Source organism: Nannobrachium achirus (assembly GCF_963921795.1).
Source record: "Nannobrachium achirus genome assembly, chromosome: 11".
NCBI classification, from domain to species: domain Eukaryota; kingdom Metazoa; phylum Chordata; class Actinopteri; order Myctophiformes; family Myctophidae; genus Nannobrachium; species Nannobrachium achirus.
Genome location: NC_137820.1, coordinates 20910977 through 20934729, shown reverse-complemented (window position 1 = coordinate 20934729; position 23753 = coordinate 20910977). Strand labels below are relative to the sequence as shown.

The following is a 23753-nucleotide window of genomic DNA, read 5'->3' as shown; positions in this document are numbered from 1 at the left end:
CGTGCTGGCATGCATATTTAAAACCCATTTAGGGCCTAGAATTATTGAATGCTTTAACCAGTGAAAAATAGCAGATATACAAGCTCACAGCGCGGCACCGAGTGCCGCGCCGCGAGCTTGTAGATCTGCTATTTTTGAAAAATTCTTGAAAATGTGTGCAAATCTTTGAATATATGTATTTTCAAAGCGAACGTTTGTAACTCAAATTTTGCTTCTGGGGGGTCCCTGGGACTAAATATTTTGAGATGCGGCTCCGTGGCCAAATACATATCATTTTGGGGGTCCTTCACATGAAAAGGCTTGAGAATCACTGAGATAGTAGTCTCTCAAGAACAGACTAACTGAACTCCATTTAAGTGAAAAGGACCTTTTCTTTGACGATGGCTGGCCAGATTGCTGACACAGAAACATAGGTTTTTCAAAAAGTCTTAGAAAGATTCAAAAGACACTTATAGAATCGGGTCAAAATTCTAATTTTCACGATTTTTCAAAAATAGCATTTCTACAAGCTCGCAGCGCGGCACTCGGTGCCGCGCTGTGAGCTTGTATATCTGCTATTTTTCAATAGTTAAAGCATAAAATAATGATACACAATATAGTGTACCCGTTCTAAATGGGTTTTAAGCGGCGTTAGTGGGCGCAGCGTTCACATGCCTTCATTTGGATCTTTTTCTGCAGCTCCTCCATAGCCTCCTGTTGAGCGGCGCTCAGAGCGGCCAGGCGTTCCTCCCGATCTCTGAGGAAAGCACAGAGGAGAACTCTGTGAACATAAGCTCACTGTACGAACTCCATGCAACGCCTGGTCTGTGTCTCTCAGCTGTTTGGCGAGACAAGCGTTGCATTCACATAAAGTTGGGATTCTTACAAAAGTCATGTGCAGATGCATAAAGGTGACCCTCTTTCCCTTTTTGTTTTCAAGTTTTAATGTTCTTTTTGCCATATAGTTTAATATAACAGCCTGGACTCCTTGTTCAGTCTTTAGCTACCAATAATAAGTTAATATACTATGTGTGAAGATGGTGAAGGAAGCTGAAAAAACTGCAATACAGTGGACAGTGGCAAACATGCACCATATAGGCTTGCTGCTTGTGTGCGTGTATGTGTTGTGACGGTCTAATGCATTGGCCATCTGGTCAACTGGAAATAGAAATCTACATAAATAATTAAATACATTTTCAATCAATAAGAACAGAAGTGCTTCAGTTGTTGGTGAGATTAATAGTTTTTTTTTCTTTTTACATGCATAGATTTTCAACTACGGCCCACCTTTCATGCTCTTCAGACAATTACATGCTTTCATGGCTGGAGCTGATTCTGTTTTGTGATGTATTTAGTCTTCTTTTGAGGCAACAGACATACTGTACTTACATACAGACAGAAATACAGACTTAATGCCTATCCATAGTCTCTCCAAAACCGAACTTTTCTTCGGAGAGTTACGACTTTCCTACGTGCAGAGTTCTGCTTTTCAGAAGTCGAAAAGTTTGGTTTTTGGAGAGACAATGGACAGGCCTTAAAGGAGTAGTTCACCCCCAAAATGACTTTTTTCTATTGATTACTCATGCCATGGAGAGTAGAGTTCAATAATATTTTTTGTTTTTTGTCACATTCCTAAGACAAAAATTTGATTCGAGTAAATTTACCCCCGTTGATTCCGGATGGGGACCCGTTTCGAAACGGGTCCCCATCCGGAATGAATGGGGGTAAATTTATTGCTATCACATTTTTGTCTTAGGAATGCGACGAAAAACTAAAAATATTATTGAACTCAAGTCTCCATGGCGTGACTAATCAATAGAAAAAAAGTCATTTTGGGGGTGAAATACTCCTTTAACCCTGTTTTAGACGGCTGGACCTTCAACCATGCCTTGAAAGAAATAAACATCTTCTTGCTCTTGTCAACTGTTGGCACGGTTGGTGTTTAACATGCACTACTGATAAACACTAACAACCACGCCATATTATTTTAACAAAAAGCTATTCTGATTCCCCAGAACAAACCTGGCCCGCTCCCTCGCCGCGTCTTCCCTGGCCCGCTCTTTCTCCTGCTTCTGCTGTTCAATGCGGGCCTCCTGCTCCTTCCTCTTGGTCAACAGCTCCTCCACCCTGGCCTGCCTCTCCGCCTCCAGAGCCCGCTTGCGCTCCTGCAGGGAGTAGAGGAGAGAAGGGAAATGTGCTTAGTGCAAAGAAAAGAGCTACATGTACCTGTGTATGCTTCAACTATTGACAAATAGCAGATCTACAAGCTCACAGCGCTGCACCTGGTGCCACGCTGCGAGATTGCAGATCTGCAATTTTTGAAAAATCTTGTCATTTTTGAAAAATCTTTGAATATACATTTTTCAAAGCAAACTTTGAAATCACTTCTTCTGGGGGGGTACCTGGAACAACACATTTTGAAATGGGGGTCTGCAGTCAAACATGTCATTTTGGGGGTCCTTGACAAGAAAAGGTTTGATGAACCACTGATTCAGAAGAAGGATTTAACAGACATTTATAGAATCTGGTCAGAATATACAAAGACATTTTCAAAAATAGCAGATCTACAAGTTCACAGCGCGGCACTCTGTGCCGCGCTGTGAGCTTGTATATCTGCTATTTTTCAATAGTTAAAGCATAAAATAATGGTTAAGGTGCAGTGTAGAGGAGGCCCAGGTGAGGGTACCTGTACGGCCCCGTCTCTGGCTTGCTTCTCCTCCTGTCTCCTCTGTCTCTCCTCCTGCAGCTCGTTGAGACGCTGCTCGTACTCGTTGAGCTTGGCCAGGACATCGTGCCTCTTGTTCTGCGCTTCCAGGGTGTTGATGAACGCTATTTCATTCACCTGCACAGACAGGGGAGATAGCAGATAGCAGCAATAATAAATAAGGCTATAAGGTATGTTAAGAATCTGCCTAACCATGACTTTATCTATGATGTATTGGGAAAGGTTACCGCCTGATCAGAGTCCCACTGACTACCATTTTAAAATATCAAAACGTAGGGGGCGCCCTGCTGGCCTACCGGTCCGCATACCACATAGGCTCAGTGTGGCCTGACAGCGTGTCGCTGGTTCGATTCCCGATCCCAACTACCTTTGCTGCGTGTCAGTCCCCGTCTCTCTCCCCATTTCCTGTCAGTCTACTGTCCTATCAATAAAAGGCATAAAAGACCCAAAATAAATCTTTTTGAAAATATCAAAAAGTATAAAATATACATGGAAAAAAAGACAGACACACAGTCAAGTGTTATCCCTATCGGCCCTGCTGGATAACAAAGATAGGAGTTACACCGACCTGAAATGTGTGTGTGTGTGTGTGTGTGTGTGTGTGTGTGTGTGTGTGTGTGTGTGTGTGTGTGTGTGTGTGTGTGTGTGTAAAACGCCACCCTCCCCACTGCGCCAACAACCCAACATGTCCGCTCACCTGCTGGCTACGGACAGCCCTGTCGTTGATCCACCATAGCCAGAGCAAGGTGCTGGATATGTTAAAGTTCAGTTGCAGGTACCTTTATGTTTTTTTTACAGTTTTCTTTTTTTTTCTCCCGTAGGGTTTTTATTGGTTTATGTATGAAAGTCTTTGTACGTCACAAACTCCCCTCTTCTCAATTCCCCAAAACTATAAGGCATAGTAGGACAATTCTGAATCTTCAGTTGAGTTGTGGCCTCCGTGTGTACTTTTTAATTACCGACTCCGGAACCACTCCTCGTCCGATGTTTCCCTCCCTGTTGGTAGCCAGCCACACACATATCCACACTATTGCGCTACATAATGCATTTAATCATGAGCAGCATGTGCGTGCACTGCAGCCTGCTTGTTAGCGTTCTGTGCTAAGTTAAACATCTCCAACTCTAATCAAATTCCTCATGCTTAATTTATACTTGTCGTACGACAGTGACGCTCATCTACAAGCTCAGAAGGCGATGCGGTCCAGGAGAAAGCACTGTGCTCTAGGCTAGGGGAAGCCCTGCCTCTACTGTACCTTAGCATCCTCCTCTTGGGCTTTCTTCACGATGGCCTGGAGCTGCAGCTCCCGCTTGAACTCCGCGTGCAACAGCTTCTCCTCCATCATCTTCCGACGCTGATCCAGCAACTCCTCCTTCCATTTCCGCACCTCCTTCTCCTGCAAACCAAACACACACACCGAAAAAAAGACAAGGAAGACGAAGGGTTTAGACTAGAGAAAAAAGAAATAAAAGCACTAGATCAGCTCGTTTAAACTCAAGGTACAATACTGCGAGGAGAGAACGACCACGGTTCTCGATCCAGTCTGTTGTTATCCTCTCCAGCGCGTCCACATGGGGATTAATAAGAGTACACAGCACTTCATGTATTTATGTGGTTAATCCTGATTTATTCTCAGACTCACTCATCTCAACCAGGGTCCCGGAGAACAAAAACAAACTTCATGAAAGACTGTTGACTTTGGCCTGGGGGCTCTCACACTGGTGTCTGTGGCCAGCTGGCCTGAACGAGAGCGGGGGCGGGGGGCTACGATATTTAGTGATTCTATCTGGCAGTGCGCTGACAGAACCTCTCCTCGTGAGCCAGGCTGGGCTCATAAGGCCGGCATTGGCTTTTCTTCCAGGGTGCTTTCCCTCCAACTCACCCTCTCCAGGAGCTTCTGCAGTTTGTGCGTCTTCTCCTCCCTAAGCTTGTCCCTCAGCTGCTGAGCCTTCAGTTGCTTCTCTTCGTGTTTCTTCTTGGACTCGGCGATGGTCCTGCCAACGAGACACGGAAAACAAACCGTTACATCTGCTTCTGCTTCCTCATCGCCGTCGCCCGGCACACAATGAGCCACAGTGTGGACTCTTTGACACAGGATGCTGCAGGTGGCAACACAAGCCTAAAAGCAACGAACAGTAGGGGCTTTTGTAAGGCGGCCAGTTTTAACCCATTTAGGTCTAGAATTATTGAATGCTTTAACCAGTGAAAAATAGCAGATATACAAGCAGATCTACAAGCTGCGAGCTTGTAGATCTGCTATTTTTGAAAAAGTTTTGAAAATATGTGCAAATCTTTGAATATATGTATTTTCAAAGCGAACGTTTGTAACTCACATTTTGCTTCTGGGGGTGGTCCCTGGAACTAGATATTTTGAGATGGGGTTCCGTGGACAAATAAATATCAGTTTGGGCGTCCTTCACATGAAAAGGTTTGAGAACCACTGACATAGTAGTCTCTCAAGAACAGACTAACTGAGCTCCATTTAAGTGAAAAGGACCATTTCTTTGATGATGGCTGGCCAGATTGCTGACGTAGAAACATAGGTTTTTCAAAAACCTTAGAAGGACTCAAAAGACACTTATAGAATCGGGTCAAAATTCAAATTTTCACGATTTTTCTAAAATAGCAGATCTACAAGCTCGCAGCGCGGCACTCGGTGCCGCGCTGTGAACTTGTATATCTGCTATTTTTCAATAGTTAAAGCATAAAATAATGATACACATTAATGTGTACCCGTTCTAAATGGGTTAATCCGTGGTAGAATACAGGCTGTGAAACTGAGGGGTGAGTAACCTTCTCCCTCGCTTAAAAAACCCCACTACCATCAATGTGCCCTTGAGCTGACTTAATGCCTAACTGGTCAAGTAGAACAGCTGGTTGTGCTGGGTGCTCACTTAATGTCAGCAGGGTGTAAACTGAGTAAATGGTTCCTGAAAAATGACACACAAGAGCGCCAAGCTCACTTACCTTTTGCGTGACGGCGAGGATAATTTCTCGTGCATGTGGATCCCGTGTCCGGGGGGGCGGGAGGGCTCCTCCTCCACGATGTCGCCCCACGACGTGCTCTGACGCAACACCTCACGAGCTGCATCGAACAAACGGACAAGAGACGCTGTGAGCAGGCGTCTCACTAAAATGACATCAATGGCATTACCGAGAGAGAAACCCCAGTGGTTAATGACATCTAAAGTATTACAGTACCTTCATAATCAGCCAGCATATCGCTCCAGTCAATATTCAGCCCACAGCCTCCACTGCCAATGCTGGCCTGTAAATGAAGAGTAGTGTTCCGTTCATTATGCTGCCGGCTTGACTCAAAATGGAAAATCTGTTTACCATACCAAAGGTTATGATAAAGTACATATGAGTACGGGACGATATGAACATTTCATATCACGATTATTGTGACCAAAGAAATTGCAAATTACGATATTATCGCGATAATCAAAATATGCCCAACATCCATTATCCTGGGGTGGAACAATTGCCAAAAAAATAGCAGATTTACAAGCTATTTTTTGGCAAAGAGATTTGGTAGAGAGTGGGAAAAAAAGACTGTATCAAGTACGTTATTTACAGGTCCGTTTTACCAATATAGAAGGTTTAAGTGGTACCGAATATGCAGCTCGAGCTCGGCAAATAAAAGGTGAATCGATCCCAGACCGTGCATGACGGAGGATAATTTCGCGATGGAGATCCCTACATATGAGATGCATGAGCTGTCTTACAGAGAAGTCGCTTTCATTATCGGTCTCCAGCTCGCTGTTCTCAGCCTGGATCTCTCTGGTTAGCTGCTCCTCCTCGGCTATGGCACTGGCAATGGCCTCCTCGTTGGCCCGCTCCAATCGGTCCGCCAGCTCCTCTTTCTTAGCCAGGACCTCTGCCATGGACTGGGGCTGGACACAAGGCACAAACACCAACTCACACACAGCATCTAACATGCCATCACTCGTCGGTTCATTAGACTAAATTAATTTAATACAGGGTTCCCACACATTTTTACCAATTAATTTCCAAAACTTTTCCAAAACGTTTCCAGAATATTTAACCCGATTTCCAGGACTATATAACTATAATTCAGCTCAATAACGAGTCGCTTACTCCTATGCGCAATGCCCAAAGACAGGTAGTGAGTGTATGGCAGTGGTTCTCAACCTTTTCAGGCCGTGACCCCCGAAATAATCATATTTGAACTGGGGACCCCGGCGGCACCCTGACGAGCACTAAGAGTAGAGGAATTTTGTATAACGCGGTTTTATTGTGAAAATAGCATATCTACATGCTCACAACGCCTCGCAACGCTATTTTCACAATTTCTGACTCTAATATTTGACAATTTGGCCAATGTTTAATTTGTCATTTCAGAGGTATTAACAAAATCAATAACCAAAGACAATGCATAGCTATTTTGTCCTTCCAGGACCCTTGATCAATTCCAAAACTTTTCCAGTACTGGAAAAATATTGTTCTAATTTCTAAATATTTCCAGGAATTTCTTGACCGTGGGAACCGTGTTAATAAGAACGTTCCAGTTTGTGGCATTTCCATTAACACAGCAATTAACCGATTCATTGTAAAAAGACAAGTGATTCAAGAAGGCAAAGAGAACACCAATTCAAACCCAACCACAGGTTGTACCACACCATCACCACAAAACAGCAAATTACAAGTGAGGAAGCATTCAAGACTCATGCAGGGCATGTTCGTTGTGAGGATGAAGAGATGGTGGGAGGAGGCATGTTATGAAAGATTTTCACCAATTACCTACTACACAATGTCTGATATGAAGTGGATATTTATGCCCCGAGAGACCTTTGTTTGGGTGACATAACTGCATCCAAAGAAACGTTTACTCCAACCTTGGACTGATATGAAGACTATTAATCAGGACATTTATTGGGCCTTGTATTAGTTTAAGTGAGTCAGACTTCTCCAAGCCATCCAGTGTTTTGCATAGCATTACTGAAGGAATGAGGGAGAGGGTTCTCTTAACACTGAGGAAATTGGTCTCCTACAAGCTGTCTGCATGCAGGCAACTCTAAACATTACAAGGCTTATCGCTAACATTCAATGTGACTCGGCTTGCAGAACAGTGTTTGATCATAGCTCCTTTGAAATAGCTTTGGAAAATAACCAATTGATGTCTATGGCTTAAATAGCTAGCTTTGTTACTTTACGAGGACTTGGGTCACTCATCATGGGCTAGTAGCCACACTAGTGACGGTCATTGAAAAGGTAAGTTAAACTATTTTAGCCCTATATATTTTGTCGCTTACATACCTGTAGTATTTGGATCCGCAGAGAATATTATCACTAGGGTCAGCTGTCAAAGCTTGCCGTTTCAAATGACAGACTCTAGAGCTAATATTGTATGTAGGTACAGCTACTACAAGAGGCAAATTAAATATACTGTAGGTCTAAAATGTACCCTTTTTAAGTTAACCACATTTCTAGCTTGCCATAAAGATCACACCTGCCACAAGTAAGGTGCAATGGAATGGACTATTAAAAAAAAGCCCGAGTAGACTATTATTAGAAAGACACAAACAATTAACAGACATCACTTGGGTTCAAAGGCCACCAACATGTCATAAGTGGCCAACTACACCGTTCACAGTAAACTGGTCTCTGCCTGGCAGAGCTATGCAGCGATGTCAGCACGTCTGGTCTGGAGATTTCTTAAGACTGACTTTGTTTAGGCGGCGAAGGCCTCCCCGGGGATCCCTGACCGCCCCCTCCCCCCCTCCCCACCTCCCCTCTGCTCCTCCATCTCTCAGCACTCACAGTGGAAAGCTCTGTGGGGTCCAGTACACTCTCCAGTTTCAACGCCGCCATGGGAGCCTCGGCCTCTCCTGGAACAGATGTTGCCGTGCCGTGCGACGCGCCCCCCACAGTCTCACTGTCCCCGTGGGCCAGCACAGTGCCGGGCCCGTCCGTCAGGGCTTGGTCTGGGGGCGGGGTGGGGGCCGAGGCGTGGACCGTGACAGGCGGGACGAGGGCTATGATGGGAGGAGGGGCCGGGGCCGAGGAGGAGGACGTGGGGGGGTCTGGGGGGGGTGACTGGGGACGAGTGGGAGCTGAACTGGGAGGAGGAGGGGGGAGCACGTCGCCGTGGGATGCGTCGACACACCGACCCGCATCTTGCACGCGCTCCGCTGGGGGCTGCACCGACACAGTCACACACAACACAACACACGCACAAACACAATTAAACACATGCATATTTGTCAGGCATTTCATGAAAGCAGTGACCGAATCGAAAACAATCAAAAGACAAACTCACAAAAACAAAACACACACCATGCAGGGAGGCTGGCACTGACATGCCCTGAACATTCAGTTCGGATCGAAAGATGCAGCTAAGAGTGGAAAATACCCATTTAATACCCACAATCAACCAATGCTTTCGAACACAGCCATAACACGTGCGTTTCAAGGCATCGATAAGAGTATTTATTTCATGAAGAGTGAAAATGGGATTTCTGCCCCTGAAATGTCGGCGTACAAATCAATCGTCTTAAAAGCTCATATGCCTGTCTGGACAGCCTGTCTATGAATACCGTGGAGCCCAAAACAAAAACAACGTGGCTGATAAAACAGTCTAATGTTACTCTGCTCCTTGTGAATAATTGATATCTGGGGACTGCTGGGGGAGGGGGGGTGTCAGAGAGAGGGAGCAGACATCAGCCAGTACCTCCATCATGTTGCCTTTCTGGGGGTCCCCTGCCTCCTCCTCCAGGAGGGCGGGCTCCACAGGGACCAACTGGACCCCATCGTTGTCCTTGGGGCAGGGAGGCTGGACGTCCTGCTGTGGCTCATACTGTCCCTGGCCGTTCTTGGGGCTCTCCTGGTTGGAGGCGGCGTGAGCTACGACTGGGCTGACCTTGGCCACGATGGCTGCAGAGCGAGGCTTGGCTGGACGACCTCGCTGGACGGTCTCCCAGCCCTCTGCGTCCTTCTTACCTAGGACACACACCAGGGGAATGTAACGGATGACGCCAACATGCGAGGACCCATGATGCGCATCCCGCGCTATTAGGGATGCAACGACATGAAAATGTCATATCACGATTATTGGGACCAAAGAAATTTACGATATTATCGCAATAATCAAAAACCATTATCCTGGGGTGGAACATGTGCCAAAAAATAGCCTCTACAAGCTCACAACGTTTCGCAACGCGATGCGTTGTGAGCTGAAATTAAAGAAATGTAATAAATGTAGGAAACAGAAAAAAAGGTGACCCATAAAAAATTGTCCGGCGACCCACAATTTGGCCCGACCCTCTGTTTGGGAAACAGTGCTCTAGAAGCCCAGAATTTGAAGGCCACTCTTAGAATAGTCGGAATATGTCACATCCAGGGACTAGGAGCTGTTCTTACCTGTTTTTTCTATGGGGCAGCTGTTGCTGGTGACTGGAAGGGACTGGGAACTCTTGACTCGGTCAGCCCAGCTAGGGCCCGTGTGGGAGAGACGAGCCGCAGCCTGAGCCAACGTAGATGGCGGACCACTGGAGGACACACACACACAGTACGAGCCAATCACTGTGGCAACCCATTTCAACGAAGGCAGGTTTTCCATAAAAACACACTGTTAGCCAAGCGCCAACTACTTATCCTGAAGACGAAGTAGCTCATTGTGCCTGTCCAAACATTGTACTTAGTCTGAGTCTGATGGTGGTCTTTCCACAAGCCCCGGTTCTCTCCACTCTCGTGGCGTGTGGGACAGTATTGAGCAACAACAGGCCTCCATCGTGATCAATACCCATTTCCTGCCGCATCCGATTACAGAGCGCCGCTCCTATTGAACCGATGCCTCAGCAGTCTTTAACGCTCAAATACCTGGAACGCGCCCGAGTCGCGTTAGATTTGAACCACTTTAACCATTATTTTATGCTTTAACTATTGAAAAATAGCAGATATACAAGCTCACAGCGCGGCACCGAGTGCCGCGCTGCGAGCTTGTAGATCTGCTATTTTTGAAAAATCATGAAAATTTGTGCAAGTCTTTCAATATCTTTGACCCGATCTTTGACCCGACTTCTAAATCCTTCCTCTAAATCAGCCGTTCTCAAACTTTTTAATGTCAAGGACCCCCAAAATTACATTTATTCGGCCGCAGACCCCCATCTCAAAATATGTTGTTCCAGGGACCCCCCAGAAGCAGAGATTTGAGTTACAAAAGTCTGCTTTGAAAAATATATATTGAAAAATGTGCACACATTTTCACGACTTTTCAAAAATAGCAGATCTACAAGCTCGCAGCGCAGCACTCGGTGCCGCGCTGTGAGCTTGTATATCTGCTATTTTTCACTAGTTAAAGCATTCAATAATTGTAGGCCTAAATGGGTTAACAAACACTTTTATCTACACCTCACCGTAGTTTCCATGGCCAGAGAGTGAGAGACTCGACAAATTACATTAAAACAAATGCTTCGCCAACAGCAATCAATCGCCCCTCCCATTAGCAGATAACGTTAGCCTGCGTGGCCGGCACCTTCGAAAAAGTGCATCATTTCAAACATCGATTTACTAATTACGCCACGTCATGATACAATAGTAACAAAATTAGTCTGTGCTTATCTTTTACCGTAAATGTCGTGGGTCTAATGGTGGGGAGGGAGATAAAACCTGGGTATGGTGATGGCAGCAAGGCTACGGAATGCAGGAGCCTGACAGCTCACAGTACCTGCTCACAGTACGTGACTGAAGACTTCAGAAGCTTGAATGCTCGCCATACATTGGCCCCAAAACCAACATCTTGAGAGATGAAGAGCACTTTTGCTCTTCATCTGCACTGTGCTCATATTGCACCAGGACTATTTTTTAACCAATATTGTCTGCCCTCTCGACTTTATAATGTCACATTCGTCTTTTCAAATCCAACGGTTCACTGCCAAAGACGACTAAAGTCATCTTATACCTTTTCCGGTTGTAAACCCTAGAGCAGGGGTCTTCAACGTTTTCAGGCCGGGGACCCCCAAACTGATGGGGAGATGGAGCAGGGACCCCCTACCACCTCGTAGGGTGGGGGGGGTCGGGGCTACGACATATTTTTTATTTTAAACATGTACAAGTTACAGCGAGCAGGGTGGGCCGTACCACTACCATTTCTAAACATACTACTTATTAACTGAGAACCAATGTCAATAATATCAACAATCTGTCAATTGCATAGTAATCATGTATTCAAGCGATTCAAAATGGATAGAATCATTATATATTTTTTAACAAATGTGAAAAAAAAAAAAAAAAAAAAAAAAAAAACATTTTTTTGAAATCTTTTTTTTTTTTTTTTTTTTTAAGCAATAATTTCGCGGACCCCCTGCAGTACCTCCGCGGACCCCCTGGGGGTCGCGGACCCCCTGTTGAAGACCCCTGCCCTAGAGGCCTAGACTGTGGTCTCCCACACCTGGGAGTGATGCAAAGACTTCAATTCCCATGATGCATCCGGAAATCACGTCATACAGAAATCCCCCTTTGCGCCCGAGTCAATCTTATGAAAGATTCAGAAAGATTCTCAGAATCTTCTCCCAGATTGCATTTTCAGTCCAAACAAGCCTTTTTCTATGGACCATAACTAAAAACATAGATGATAGCGGTTATAATTTTTCTTCTGCGGGTGAACGAAAAGACTGCCGTTCCCGACAGCTTGTGTTTACGTCTGGTCACATGTTGCGTTCCTGATGCAGTCGAAAATAAGGTAAAAAATCACACTCGTGTGAACTGAGCGGTGATGTGTGTGTGTGTGTGTGTGTGTGTGTGTGTGTGTGTGTGTGTGTGTGTGTGTGTGTGTGTGTGTGCCCCCTGGGTGTGTTTGTGTGTGAGTGTGCCTGGCCTATGCCTGGCCTATCCTGAACAACAGCGCCCCTCCCTTAACATGTGTGGTCAGAAAAGGTTACTGCAGGGCCAGGCTACATACCCGGAGACAGACAGACAAACAGACAAACAGACAGACAGACCCACACACACGGCCACGTATAGGAGCGTTGTGACCACCGCTCAAAAACTTGGCAGAGGCTATTGAATTAATTAAATAAATACCAGGCAGTCGATGTGTTAAAACGACTTTGCCTATTTCTTTTTGTTATATGTGTATTGTTTTTAAATGTGAAGCACCAGGAGTTGTGGAGAAGGCCATTGTGCTCCCCTGTATGCCTTGTGTGTCTTACCCAAAGTTGAGGGTGCGACGTGCGTTCGGAGAGGCAACGATGCGGTCGGCTGAAGGGCTTGGAATCACATGACGTCCCGGAGACATCTTACGTACTTCCCAGGCCAAGGAGGTGGGTCTGAAAAGAACATGGACACAAGTCAGACATTGTCATACCAGTACTAATTGTCAGTGGTGGAAAAAGTACTCACATTATTTTACTTAAAGCTATACTGTGTAAGTTCAACTAGTGGTCAGTAGCGGTATTGCTTTTTTCGGCCGTTTTTCGGCCGGAGTCGTCGCGGACCACCGCCGCGGACCACCGGAGCGGCGCCGCAAACCACCGCGACCGATAGTAATCCGTGGAGGGGTAGAACGTAATTTTCTGGCCAGGATTTGTGGATTAAGAGGTTAAAATCCTTCACCATGGTAAACACTGTAGCCAAGCGGAGGCGCTTCCTGGAGACCAGAGCAGATAAGCTGTGATTGGCCGGTAGTGTACCATGTGTGCATGATCGGCGATGTGATTGGGCAACGTATACACAACGTATACAGATGATGCAGATTACGTCATTTTGGCGCGAAATCCGGTCCACGGCCAGGATCATAGAAAACATATAAAGAGAAGGCTTCAGAAGCTGAAAATAACGGAGTGGGTGTTCTAAAACTTTAGCGATTTAACAGTTAGGACAATTTTAAGATTTGTTTTATAAAAAAAGTTACATGGTACAACTTTAAAGGGGAAGACCACCCATTTTCAATATTGAACTGTGCCATTAATATACCTTAGAGGAGTTGTGTGGAAATAGAAAAAGGTTACCCCCCTTCTGTGTTGCCTAGAACTGGAGGATTGATTTTGGGGTTTGTATTGTAAAGTACAACTTGATGACATCACACATTGTACTTTACAATACAAACCCCAAAATCAATCCTCCAGTTCTAGGCAACACAGAAGAGGGGGAACTTTTTTTCTATTTCCGCACAACTCCTCTAAGGTATATTAATGACATATTTCAATATTGAAAATGGGTGGTCTTCCCCTTTAAGTAAAAGTATCAATACTGCAATGTAGAAATAAAAGTGGAATTCGAAATGTACTTGTGTAAGAAAGTATTGGCATTAAAATGTACTTAAAGGTAGGGTAAGTGATTTCATTTAATTCAAATAATAACAAAATGGGTCTATGTTCTGATAGACAGTACTAGAGTGTTTTGGTCCATATTTGGACTTCAGCAGTTTCAGTTCCTCCACCAAAAATGTTGGGTGACAGGTTTTCCTTCAATCAGGATATATGGGGCCTTCCTCCAATCATGGTCGAGTAGGGGCGGGCCTTACGTGCACCAAGGCCTGCCCCCACTTGATCATGATTGGAGGAAGGCCCCCACCTGTCACCTAAATGAAAACTGAAACTTACGGTAAGTGAAATCACTTACACTACCTTTACGTTCCTACCAAAAGTAAAAAAAATAATGTTTGAAAATAGCAGATCTACAAGCTCACAGCGCGTTGCGGCGTTGTGAGCTTGTAGATTGTCTATTTTCAAATAGCGTAGGTATAAAATAGGGCTAAAGTGGTTAATGTATGTTTTGTATATATATATAATATAATATAATATAATATAATATAATATAATATAATATTTGGATCCGAGATGTAGTGGAGTAGAAGTAAAAGTATTGGAAATTGGAAATACTAAAGTAACACCTCAACATTTTACTCAAGTACAGTAAGTATTTAAGTTTACTTGTTACTTTACACCACTACTAATTGTTATTCCTAGCGGCTAACTACACTGGCGATGGGAGAAGGCTGATTGGTCCACAGAAAATGTATGTAGTAGACAAGGCATGTAAAAAGTTTCAGGTTGTCGCGCTGATTAACAACACTTTAAGCGTGCAAATCGGGTGGCAGCAGCAGGGGGGTTTTTATGTCTTAGTCAATGTGGTCATTGTGTTAAAGACAAGCTAATAAACTGGGGATCTCTTTGAATTAAAGCCAAGTCTATCGATCTGTTCTGTTTGAGACGGAAAGCCGAGGCTCAGACACCAGCAGCACTTCCAGTTTCACCTCAGGGACCAATTTAAGATTGGACAAGAGAGTGGGAGAGAGAGAAAGTGAATGACAAACACAACAAAGGTAAGAGAGAGAGAGAGAGAGAGAGAGAGAGAGAGAGAGAGAGAGAGAGAGAGAGAGGGAGAGAGAGAGATAAAGAGAGAGAGGGAGAGAGAGAGAGAGATAAAGAGAGAGAGGGGGAGAGAGAGAGAGAGATCTACATGCTCACAACGCCTCGCAAGCGCTATAATAGAGCATGTAGATTGTCTATTTTCACAATGGAATAGATCGAGTCAAACTAAATGTTAATGCCAACTCCTACAATTCCAAGTGCTTGTGTAGTTGAAATATGATCATTTTGCGGGTTGTGGCCTGAAAAGGTTGAGAACCACCGTAATAGAGAGATAAAGAAAAAGCCCTACTGTAGATCACCTGTTCTGGGCATCGGTTTTCTCCAACTTCTCCTGGAGCTGGATCCAGTCTATGAGAGCTTTGAAGTCCCGTACGTAGTTGTCCAGCATCATCAGTACCTCCTGCAATAACAATAACAAACACGTGAACAGTGAGAACCAGCAGTAAAGCTGGTTGCACACTGCTGCGTTTTATCCTTGCGTTTTGTATAGGTTTTTCAGAGGAGAGAGCGAGGAGAGTGAGAGAGAGAGCAAGGGACCCAGTTGGCGACAGTTGCAAATATCTGAAAAAAATCAACCATGGTCCGGTGAGGTAGATTTTTTTATTTACGTGTTCCGAAATTCGCTCCAATATTCGAAAAAAGAAAGCAGACCATAAGCCTGTGCATCACATCACAACAAGTTGTTGGTAAATGTAGTGCCATTTCTTTCTTTTTATTCTTCTCTCCAATTTAGTTATAATGGCAACATAATTATGCAATGAATACGTAAACAAGTAAATATAGAATAAACACCACTTAAGCCATATTCAAGAAATATCTACAAGCTCACAATGTGTTCACTATGTGTCGCAATGCGTTGCAAACTTGTAAATCTTCCATTTGAAAATGTTTTTAACGACAGGTTGATATCAGCTGCATTATTGCCAATACTGAGTTAGTCAAAAAGGTCAAATAAGGTATCAGCTAGACCAGTGGTTCCAAAACAGTGGGTTGGGACCTAAGTTTGGGTCGTTGACCAATTTTTATGGGATGGGAGTAAATATACTTTCTTTTTAGTTTAAAACTTTTTTTTTAAGAATATATTTACGTAAAATAGTCTAACTTCTTTTAAGATGTCCAGTGATCTGTGTTTACTAAACAGATATTTACATAAGATGAAATAACAGATAAAAGCACTTTCTATTGGTAGCAACAACTGACATAAGGCAACAACTGACATATTGAATTCTTAAGCAGTTCTCAAAGCTGGCTTTTAATTCAGTTAATCCAGTTTGTCAATTATGTTGGACCCTGCATGAACGTAAGCAAGAGACAGGACTACAGTATGTCTGGAGCAAAAAAGCATCTGTCGCATTGGAGTCCTCAGCGTGCAAGGATTTATTTATTTATTCTTCAGTTCAGCACTGCAAACAGCAGCCATGGACTCTAAATTCATATTCATATGCATGCCCTTTCATAGCCTCTATATTGTTTTAATCTTTCATAAACATGCATGTACATTTTGACTGTTTTGTGTTGCTTACAATGGGTTACAATGCACGGAAACTACTTGTATATGATTGCCATATTGATTATCTGGAAAATCCCTTAATATTAAAGTGGAAATGTTATGGTGTTGTATAAAAATATATGAATTGTATTTGTCAAGGTCCTTACAATGTGTTGGAAAAATAAAATCCAGCTGCAATGATACATGATAAATAAAGAGTTCTGGCTGCTGGGGGCACTGTTGAGTCAATTTTCAATGGGGTGCAACTAAAAGATTTGCTTAGAAAACTATATTTGTATATACACAGATAAGAATTATAAAAAAGTCATGGAGGAAGTACTTCCAGTTTCAACACAGTGTGTGAAAACGTGGCGGATGGAGAGAAAATGTTGTTGCTTCCCGACAGTGACATCACTAGGTGGAGCAACAAGAGACTGAGTGTTCAAATGTCTCTCTTTTTCTTTTAATAGGACATCACAGAAATACCAAAAACTACGAAAAAGTGACATTTCATGACATAGGCCCCGTTATACAACTCAAGAGTGTACACATGGAACCGAATGCACTCTTGTGTTTCCTTTGTACACCCTTTGAGTTAAATTAATAGCCAGAATAAATGAGAACTCACTAGAAGCAGTGCTCTTTCGAGCACATGCAGGTCTCCACCAGTTCAGGTAGGTTATTGTGGCCTCCTGGTGGCGCTATAATAGTTTAATGTGAAAAGGGTGCCATATCTTATTTGGCCTTTCACGGAAATCGGACGGTGCATGTATGATTTGAAGCATTTTGTTCCAGAAATGTGTTTAGCAAAGGTTTACCTGCTGGTGGCGCTATAACAGCCCAATGTGAAAAGGGTGGTATTTGTTCCTTGACCTAGTGGGAATGTGTGTGCAGACTGTGCACATTTTCACCAAAATTGCACACACAGTTGAGCCATTCTGTTCACAACAAACCAATCCTGCAAACTTTGGAACACAATCTTAGCCAATCAGGGTGAAATAAGGAAAATCGGACAGAGCCATGTTGATCACATGACTATAGCATGATTTTTGGACAAATTGTAAGCATACTGTCAAAACATGCCAAAAATGTGCCTCTTGGTGGTGCTAGAACAGGCACATGTGAAAAACGTGTGACAGAGGTTCTGAATTGCCATCCAGGGAGTGTGTGTGTGCAGTTTGGCAGCGACCGGGCCAACGGTGCTGGAGATTAGCCGGTAACAGACGGACAGACGGACGGACGGACGGACAGACGGACGGACGGACGGACGGACGGACTGACACAAAACATAGTCTCGGCCATGCCTTGCGGCCTGGCGGAGACAATTATGTGTGTGTGTGTGGGATTCATTCTGACAGAGGAGGACCATCACCAACCATACCCAGCGGTTCCTGCTAGGTGGTGGACTCAAATGTGTGCAGATCTGTTCCCCAGAGCTCTTGTGAAACAGACAGAGCTGATTGATGGGGAGTGTGGAGGGAGTGGTAATTGAGAGTAAAGCCTCACAGTGCTTTTAGTTAATAGACAAGTCAGGGCAGTGAAAGATGTGTCCAGCAGCAGGTCTTGCTGATTAGAGCTGGTTAACAGGCCAGGCCCACTGCCATGGCCTGCTGTTCATTTGGTAATGAAGGCTCAGGAGGAGGAGGAGGAGGAGGGGGTGGGGAGACTCTTGTTCTCTGACAGATGGACAGACAGTGAGTGAAGGGCACCATAAAGCTATGGCTCACACACACAGCATGTTAACAGGCACACTTACCTAAATACAACCCTCTCATAACATTTCACGAAGAATGACGCTTCAAATGCCAGAGGCGGAAGACCGCAAAGTTGGATCGACAGTAAAAGCCGGCGGTTAACGGCATTTGTCTGTACTCGTTAAGTCCAAACAAGACACGATGAGCACATCCCCGTCTACCTTTAACTCACCCTGAATGACAACTTACAAACTTCTGAGCCGACTCGCTCAGATGGCAGAGAGAGACCTCAGATTATTCTACTTAATGTCACATTGTCCCGTCTAATATTGGTCCTGTTAAAATAAATCTTATCATTTATCTGTGAAGAATAAAATGAGTCATCAACAACAACAAAAAAAGAACGGCAAGCGTTTTCTTTTGCTCCTATGTGGGATATGTCATATAAATCAGGACTCGGGAGGAAGGAAGAGTTGATAAGAACTAATTGGGGCTGGAGGCCTTGGGGTTAAAGAGTGGGCGTTATTAATATGCACGTATGAATCATTCTGCTGGGCTAGGGTTGAGCAAACCATTCCCGGAAGCACATTATGCAGCTGAATCAACTGTGCGGTTCTCATTCAGAAGCAGAGGGATATAGGAGAGTGAATCTCTATATTACAGTATATTAGAGCAGGGGTCTTCAACGTTTTCAGGCCGAGGACCACTTAGTTGAGAAAGAGAGCTGAAGCAGGGACCCCCACAACCTGTTAATAGATTCCATATAGTTTCATCTTTTGACAGCACAATCATCAGTGCATTTTGGAATCATGTCAATTTGTGTTTTCGGATATTTAACCACTTGAACCGTGGAACTTAAAAAACTTGACCTTTCACTCTGTACTTAGTCTGCTCTTTTTCCCCTCTACGCCAAAACTCTTTGATGCGAGGCGTTGAGAGCTTGTAGATCTGCTATTATTTGCTAAAGTTCTCTGAATATGGACGCTGGGGTTCGAGTGGATAATATATAAAAGGAGGGGAAAAAGGTTTCTATCACACAAAGATAGGACCCCCTGTTGAAGACCCCTGTATTAGATCATTAGTCCAAGTCATGAAGGACCAGAGCTTTGTCCCAGGAAACAATGGTAAAATGTTTGTTTGAAAGCACACAGTGCAGATTAATGTTACTATGCTTGGGAGGGGGTGTATGGTGGTGGTGGGGGTGGCAATCAGACCAATGTGCTTCCTCTCCAGATAACATCATCATCCATCACGTTCCATTAGGCCACGTTGGGTGGGATGGAGATTAGAGAGGCAGCACCCAGCCCAGCTCCCTGGACATTAGACGTCACTGGGGCGAGAACAGAATACAGTGGCGTGAGAGAACAACACTGGCCAGACCTCTGACATGGGTCAACTGGGGAGCGTGTCCGCCGCACCACAGGGGGCTACGCCACTGACCACAGACCGTCCACCGTGGCCGTGCTACGCATAATTCTGTATGGCAGAGGAATCGATACCAACATCAGGCAATGTCAGAGAGACTGCAAAATGTAATACATACCTTGCACGTGATCAAACCAGTGATCGAACTGATGCGCAATTTCTTAGTTCAAATCCTCAATTCAAGAAATTTGTGAAGGTTTTTTTGTGCAAAATCGAAATAATTTCTGCTCAACTTACTAGTGCTATATCAGATGAAACACCAATATTTGGCTGCTCAACCCCTCTGTTGATATGAAGCTGAACACCGAAGCAATCATCTTGTTCCACAGGGCATGCTGTCTGCATCATTTCAGTGATGAGAGTTAACTTCCAGAGCTGTCTCAAACAGGGCCATGTGATATGGTGTGAAGGAGTAAAAATAGATCGTACTTCCATCCAGCAAAAATATTACAGAACACATTCAAATCACACTGCTTACACTATGTCATCAATATCCAATCCCCTCAGCCAGGCCAGACAGAGGCCTGTGATAATTCTCTCACCAGTGCGCCTTAGGAGAGCCTCTCTCTGACATTAAGCAGAAATCACCAGGAATGTGAGCTCAGAGGGACAAATACAGTTATCAGCTTAATATCCCCCTCTAGTGTTCGGCAAGCGTAGCACCGCTCAGCATCACCAATTACCCCTTTCTCAGATTTTTTTCTCTGGTTCAGTTTACAGCATCGATGGCCCTAAAAAAGGTACATTTTACATTTGAAAAGGGTCTGATTTGATAGAGGAGACAGACCAACCTTGCATTCTACAACACTCTGGTCAGATTCACAGGTGACATAGATCTCATCCACGGCCCTCCGTAGGTTGTCGAACAGGAAGGCCCAGTAGCGCGCCCGCAGGTCCACCTTGCGCGGCTGTCTGGCTTTAGTGGGGCTCTTCTCTGCCCCCTTGTCCAGCAGAGCACCGGCAGTGCTTTTACTCTCCACCCCTGCATTCTGTAGAGACAGGGCAGGAAATCAAATCATTGAATGCTTTAACCAGTGAAAAATAGCAGATATACAAGCTCGCAGCGCGGCACCGAGTGCCGCGCTGCGAGCTTGTAGATCTGCTATTTTGGAAAAAGTCGTGAAAATGTTCGCAAATCTTTGAATATATGTATTTTCAAAGCGAACGTTTGTAAATCAAATTTTGCTTATGGAGGGTCCCTGGAACTAAATATTTTGAGAGGGGGTCCGTGGCCAAATACATATCATTTTGGGGGTCCTTCACATGAAAAGGCTTGAGCACCACTGCTGACATAGTATTCTCTCAAGAACAGACTAACTGAGCTCCAGTTAAGTGAAAAGGACCTTTTCTTTGACGATGGCTGGCCAGATTGCTGACATAGAAACAGAGGTTTTTAAAAAAATCTTAGAAGGATTCAGAAGACACTTATAGAATCGGGTCAAAATTCAAATTTTTCACGATTTTTCAAAAATAGCAGATCTACAAGCTCGCAGCGCGGCACTCGGTGCCGCGCTGTGAGCTTGTATATCTGCTATTTTTCAATAGTTAAAGCATAAAATAATGATACACAATAATGTGTGCCCGTGCGTAACGAAGACAAAAGCCATAATCCCAGATCCATGCATCTGGGATGAAAGAGGAAGATGGGTTGGCTGAGCGTGTGGAGCCCTCTAGTGTAAAATGCACTTGATGGCATGCCTTTGACCTCTATTTGAGGGGTCTTCAACGTTTTCAGGCCAAGGACCCCTTAGTTGAGAGAGAGATGAAGCAGGGACCCCCACAACCTTTTCATAGATTCCATAGTTTCATTGTTTGACAGCACTATCGTTAGTGTATGTTGGATTCATGTCAATTTGTGTTTTCAGATATTTAACCACTTGAACCCGTCACTACTTAACCTCACCTTTCACTCTGTACTTAGTGTGCACCTTTTCCCCTCTACACCAAACACCACCTTTGCCGAAAATAGATCTACAAGATCACAACGCCTCGCGCTCGCTTATACTGTAGATCTGCTATTTTTGGCTAAAGTTCTCAGAATATGGATGCTAAGATTCAAGTGGTTAATATAAAAAAGGAGAAAAAGGTTTCTATCACACAAGATTTGGAGGACCCCCTGTAGTGACTCCCAGGGGGTCCGGGACTAGGGGTCCTCTGGCATAAATTATTAGATACAACCTATTTGTGTTGTGTACAGTTTCTGTATGCATTGAGTATTTCATATTCTCAGAATTGGCAATTATATTTGTAAGTGTATTATATCATTATTTCAATACTCTAATGCACATACCTGTTTTTTATTCCGATGGATTCCAATGTTGAGTCTTTGTGCCCTCAAATTGCTGCTGGAGATGCTTTTGGACTTTGCTATGATGTGGGAAGATGAGAAAACACAATGATAGTGGCATAGCACTGTGTAGGTGGTTGCAGTCACTAACAGAACGAAGAGCCATGCCCTACGTAAATAAACCAACTGAAACACTTCTACGAGCAACAATGATACTGTAGTGTAAAGATAGGTATGGGTCCAAGTGCAACTAATGATTGTTTTAACCACTATTTTATATTTCCTTATACGACAGTGTTGTGCAAAAATAGATGATTTACCAGCTACAACAGTGCCACATCACAACAAACACGCTTGCTTGTAGATCGGCTATTTTGTATATATATATTTTTTTTAGGTCAAACTTTTTAAACTTCTAAGTATTTTTTAAAGGAAATAAGACAAAATATTGACGTTTTGCTTAAGTTATAAATGTCACAGATTCACAGGTTTAAAATGATACCATTCATGATTACTTTGTATGCGAGATGTGCCAGTCTTTGTGTGAGAGAGAAAGAGAGAGAGAGAGTCTACTCCAGAAACAGAAACAGTGGGAGAGAGATTAACTAAGTTGGCCTAAACAAAGCTTACTTTGGCATAAAGCCTAAACAATGTGGACAAATAGCAGTCTGTTACTTTGCCAACTAGGGCTGCCTAACAGGCATATAAAGGATATTTTTCTCCCTAGTTTCTCCCAAGGGCGACAGTCATTAAACTACAACTGACCATATTCACACACAACGGCCATTTTTCTCTTTTGTGAATATATTCAATTTCTTGTCCAATGAGTTGATACCTGATGAAATACTTGCCTGGAGATCAGCTAGCCTAAATCTCCAGGATAGCTAAGTTTACTCTGCCATTGTGTAACAATGCTTTGTAGACATTATCAGGGCTGGGGAAAGGACTGTAATCTACAACCACCATAAGGTTTTCTTACTCATTCCAGGGTTTTGTCAGAAAAGCTGTGAGGTCAAACAAGGTATGTTATTTAATTCCTGGTTCATTATGCTACAGTGCAGACGAGAGCTAGTGACCTAGTATGACCTTTCGTGCCCAAAATATCCAGTCGCCATTATGACCTGGATCAGTGGTTCTCAAACTGTGGGTCAGGACCCCACATTATTTTGGGGGGTCCCCATATAATTAACTTAATGTGCAACATTGTTTTCTCACTCAACAGTAAACAAACCAACATAAAATGTAAGTGTATAGAGCGTATGTGCACATTTCTAAAGTGACAATTTAAGGACTTTTTAACTCATTTCCTGCGATCCCCGTCGAAACCGGAGATTTCCCGCTGTACCACTCTGCGATGCCCGTAGATCCCGGAAATTTAATTAGCTTTGATCATTATGAAACAATTAAAAGTATGGTCGCTGAATATAGCCGCTTCGGAGACTTTAGGCCAGCCTCCTAACTGTATCCGGTCGTATTTCCTGTTTAGACCGGATCTAGCTTTCCATATCCGGTCTGAGAGCCAATCATAGCTCCGGGCCCATAAGTTTCCATGTAAACAAGGAAGCATCCTGCTTGCGTTTTTTATTTATTTGATAGCTGTTTGATTCTTGTGCCCGCCTGGCATATGATCCGCGCACATATCGTCTGCTATGTGCGCGAACGTGTCCAGCTGGCTGTTTCCAATGTTTTCTTATGTAACACTGGCGGATACAGCAGGGGTAACAGCCTGGCAACGGATTTGTCTATTCCAATTAGGGGTGTCTTCTAAAAATCGACGCGTCGTTTTAAGCCCCGGGAATCGACGCCAATTGTTTGAGTCGA

At 43.9% G+C, this 23753-nt stretch overlaps 1 protein-coding gene across 2 annotated transcripts in view; it reads right to left on the bottom strand.

Annotated features, from left to right (window-relative positions):
* Nucleotides 1-23753, bottom strand: part of scaper (S-phase cyclin A-associated protein in the ER) — a 117355-nt gene that overhangs the window by 81149 nt on the left and 12453 nt on the right. Inside the window, exons 3-17 of one of the 2 annotated variants that reach the window (XM_080736316.1) lie at nt 21936-22012; nt 20437-20634; nt 15337-15437; nt 12875-12991; nt 10086-10213; nt 9397-9665; nt 8487-8864; nt 6431-6598; nt 5904-5970; nt 5670-5787; nt 4585-4696; nt 3958-4098; nt 2666-2821; nt 2002-2144; nt 655-736 (exon numbers count right to left, since the gene is read on the bottom strand). In XM_080736316.1, coding sequence (XP_080592442.1) covers nt 655-736; nt 2002-2144; nt 2666-2821; nt 3958-4098; nt 4585-4696; nt 5670-5787; nt 5904-5970; nt 6431-6598; nt 8487-8864; nt 9397-9665; nt 10086-10213; nt 12875-12991; nt 15337-15437; nt 20437-20634; nt 21936-22012 — 2255 coding nt within the window. The remainder of the gene's footprint in view (nt 1-654; nt 737-2001; nt 2145-2665; nt 2822-3957; nt 4099-4584; nt 4697-5669; nt 5788-5903; nt 5971-6430; nt 6599-8486; nt 8865-9396; nt 9666-10085; nt 10214-12874; nt 12992-15336; nt 15438-20436; nt 20635-21935; nt 22013-23753) is intronic. The other variant, XM_080736317.1, reaches the window with a different exon arrangement.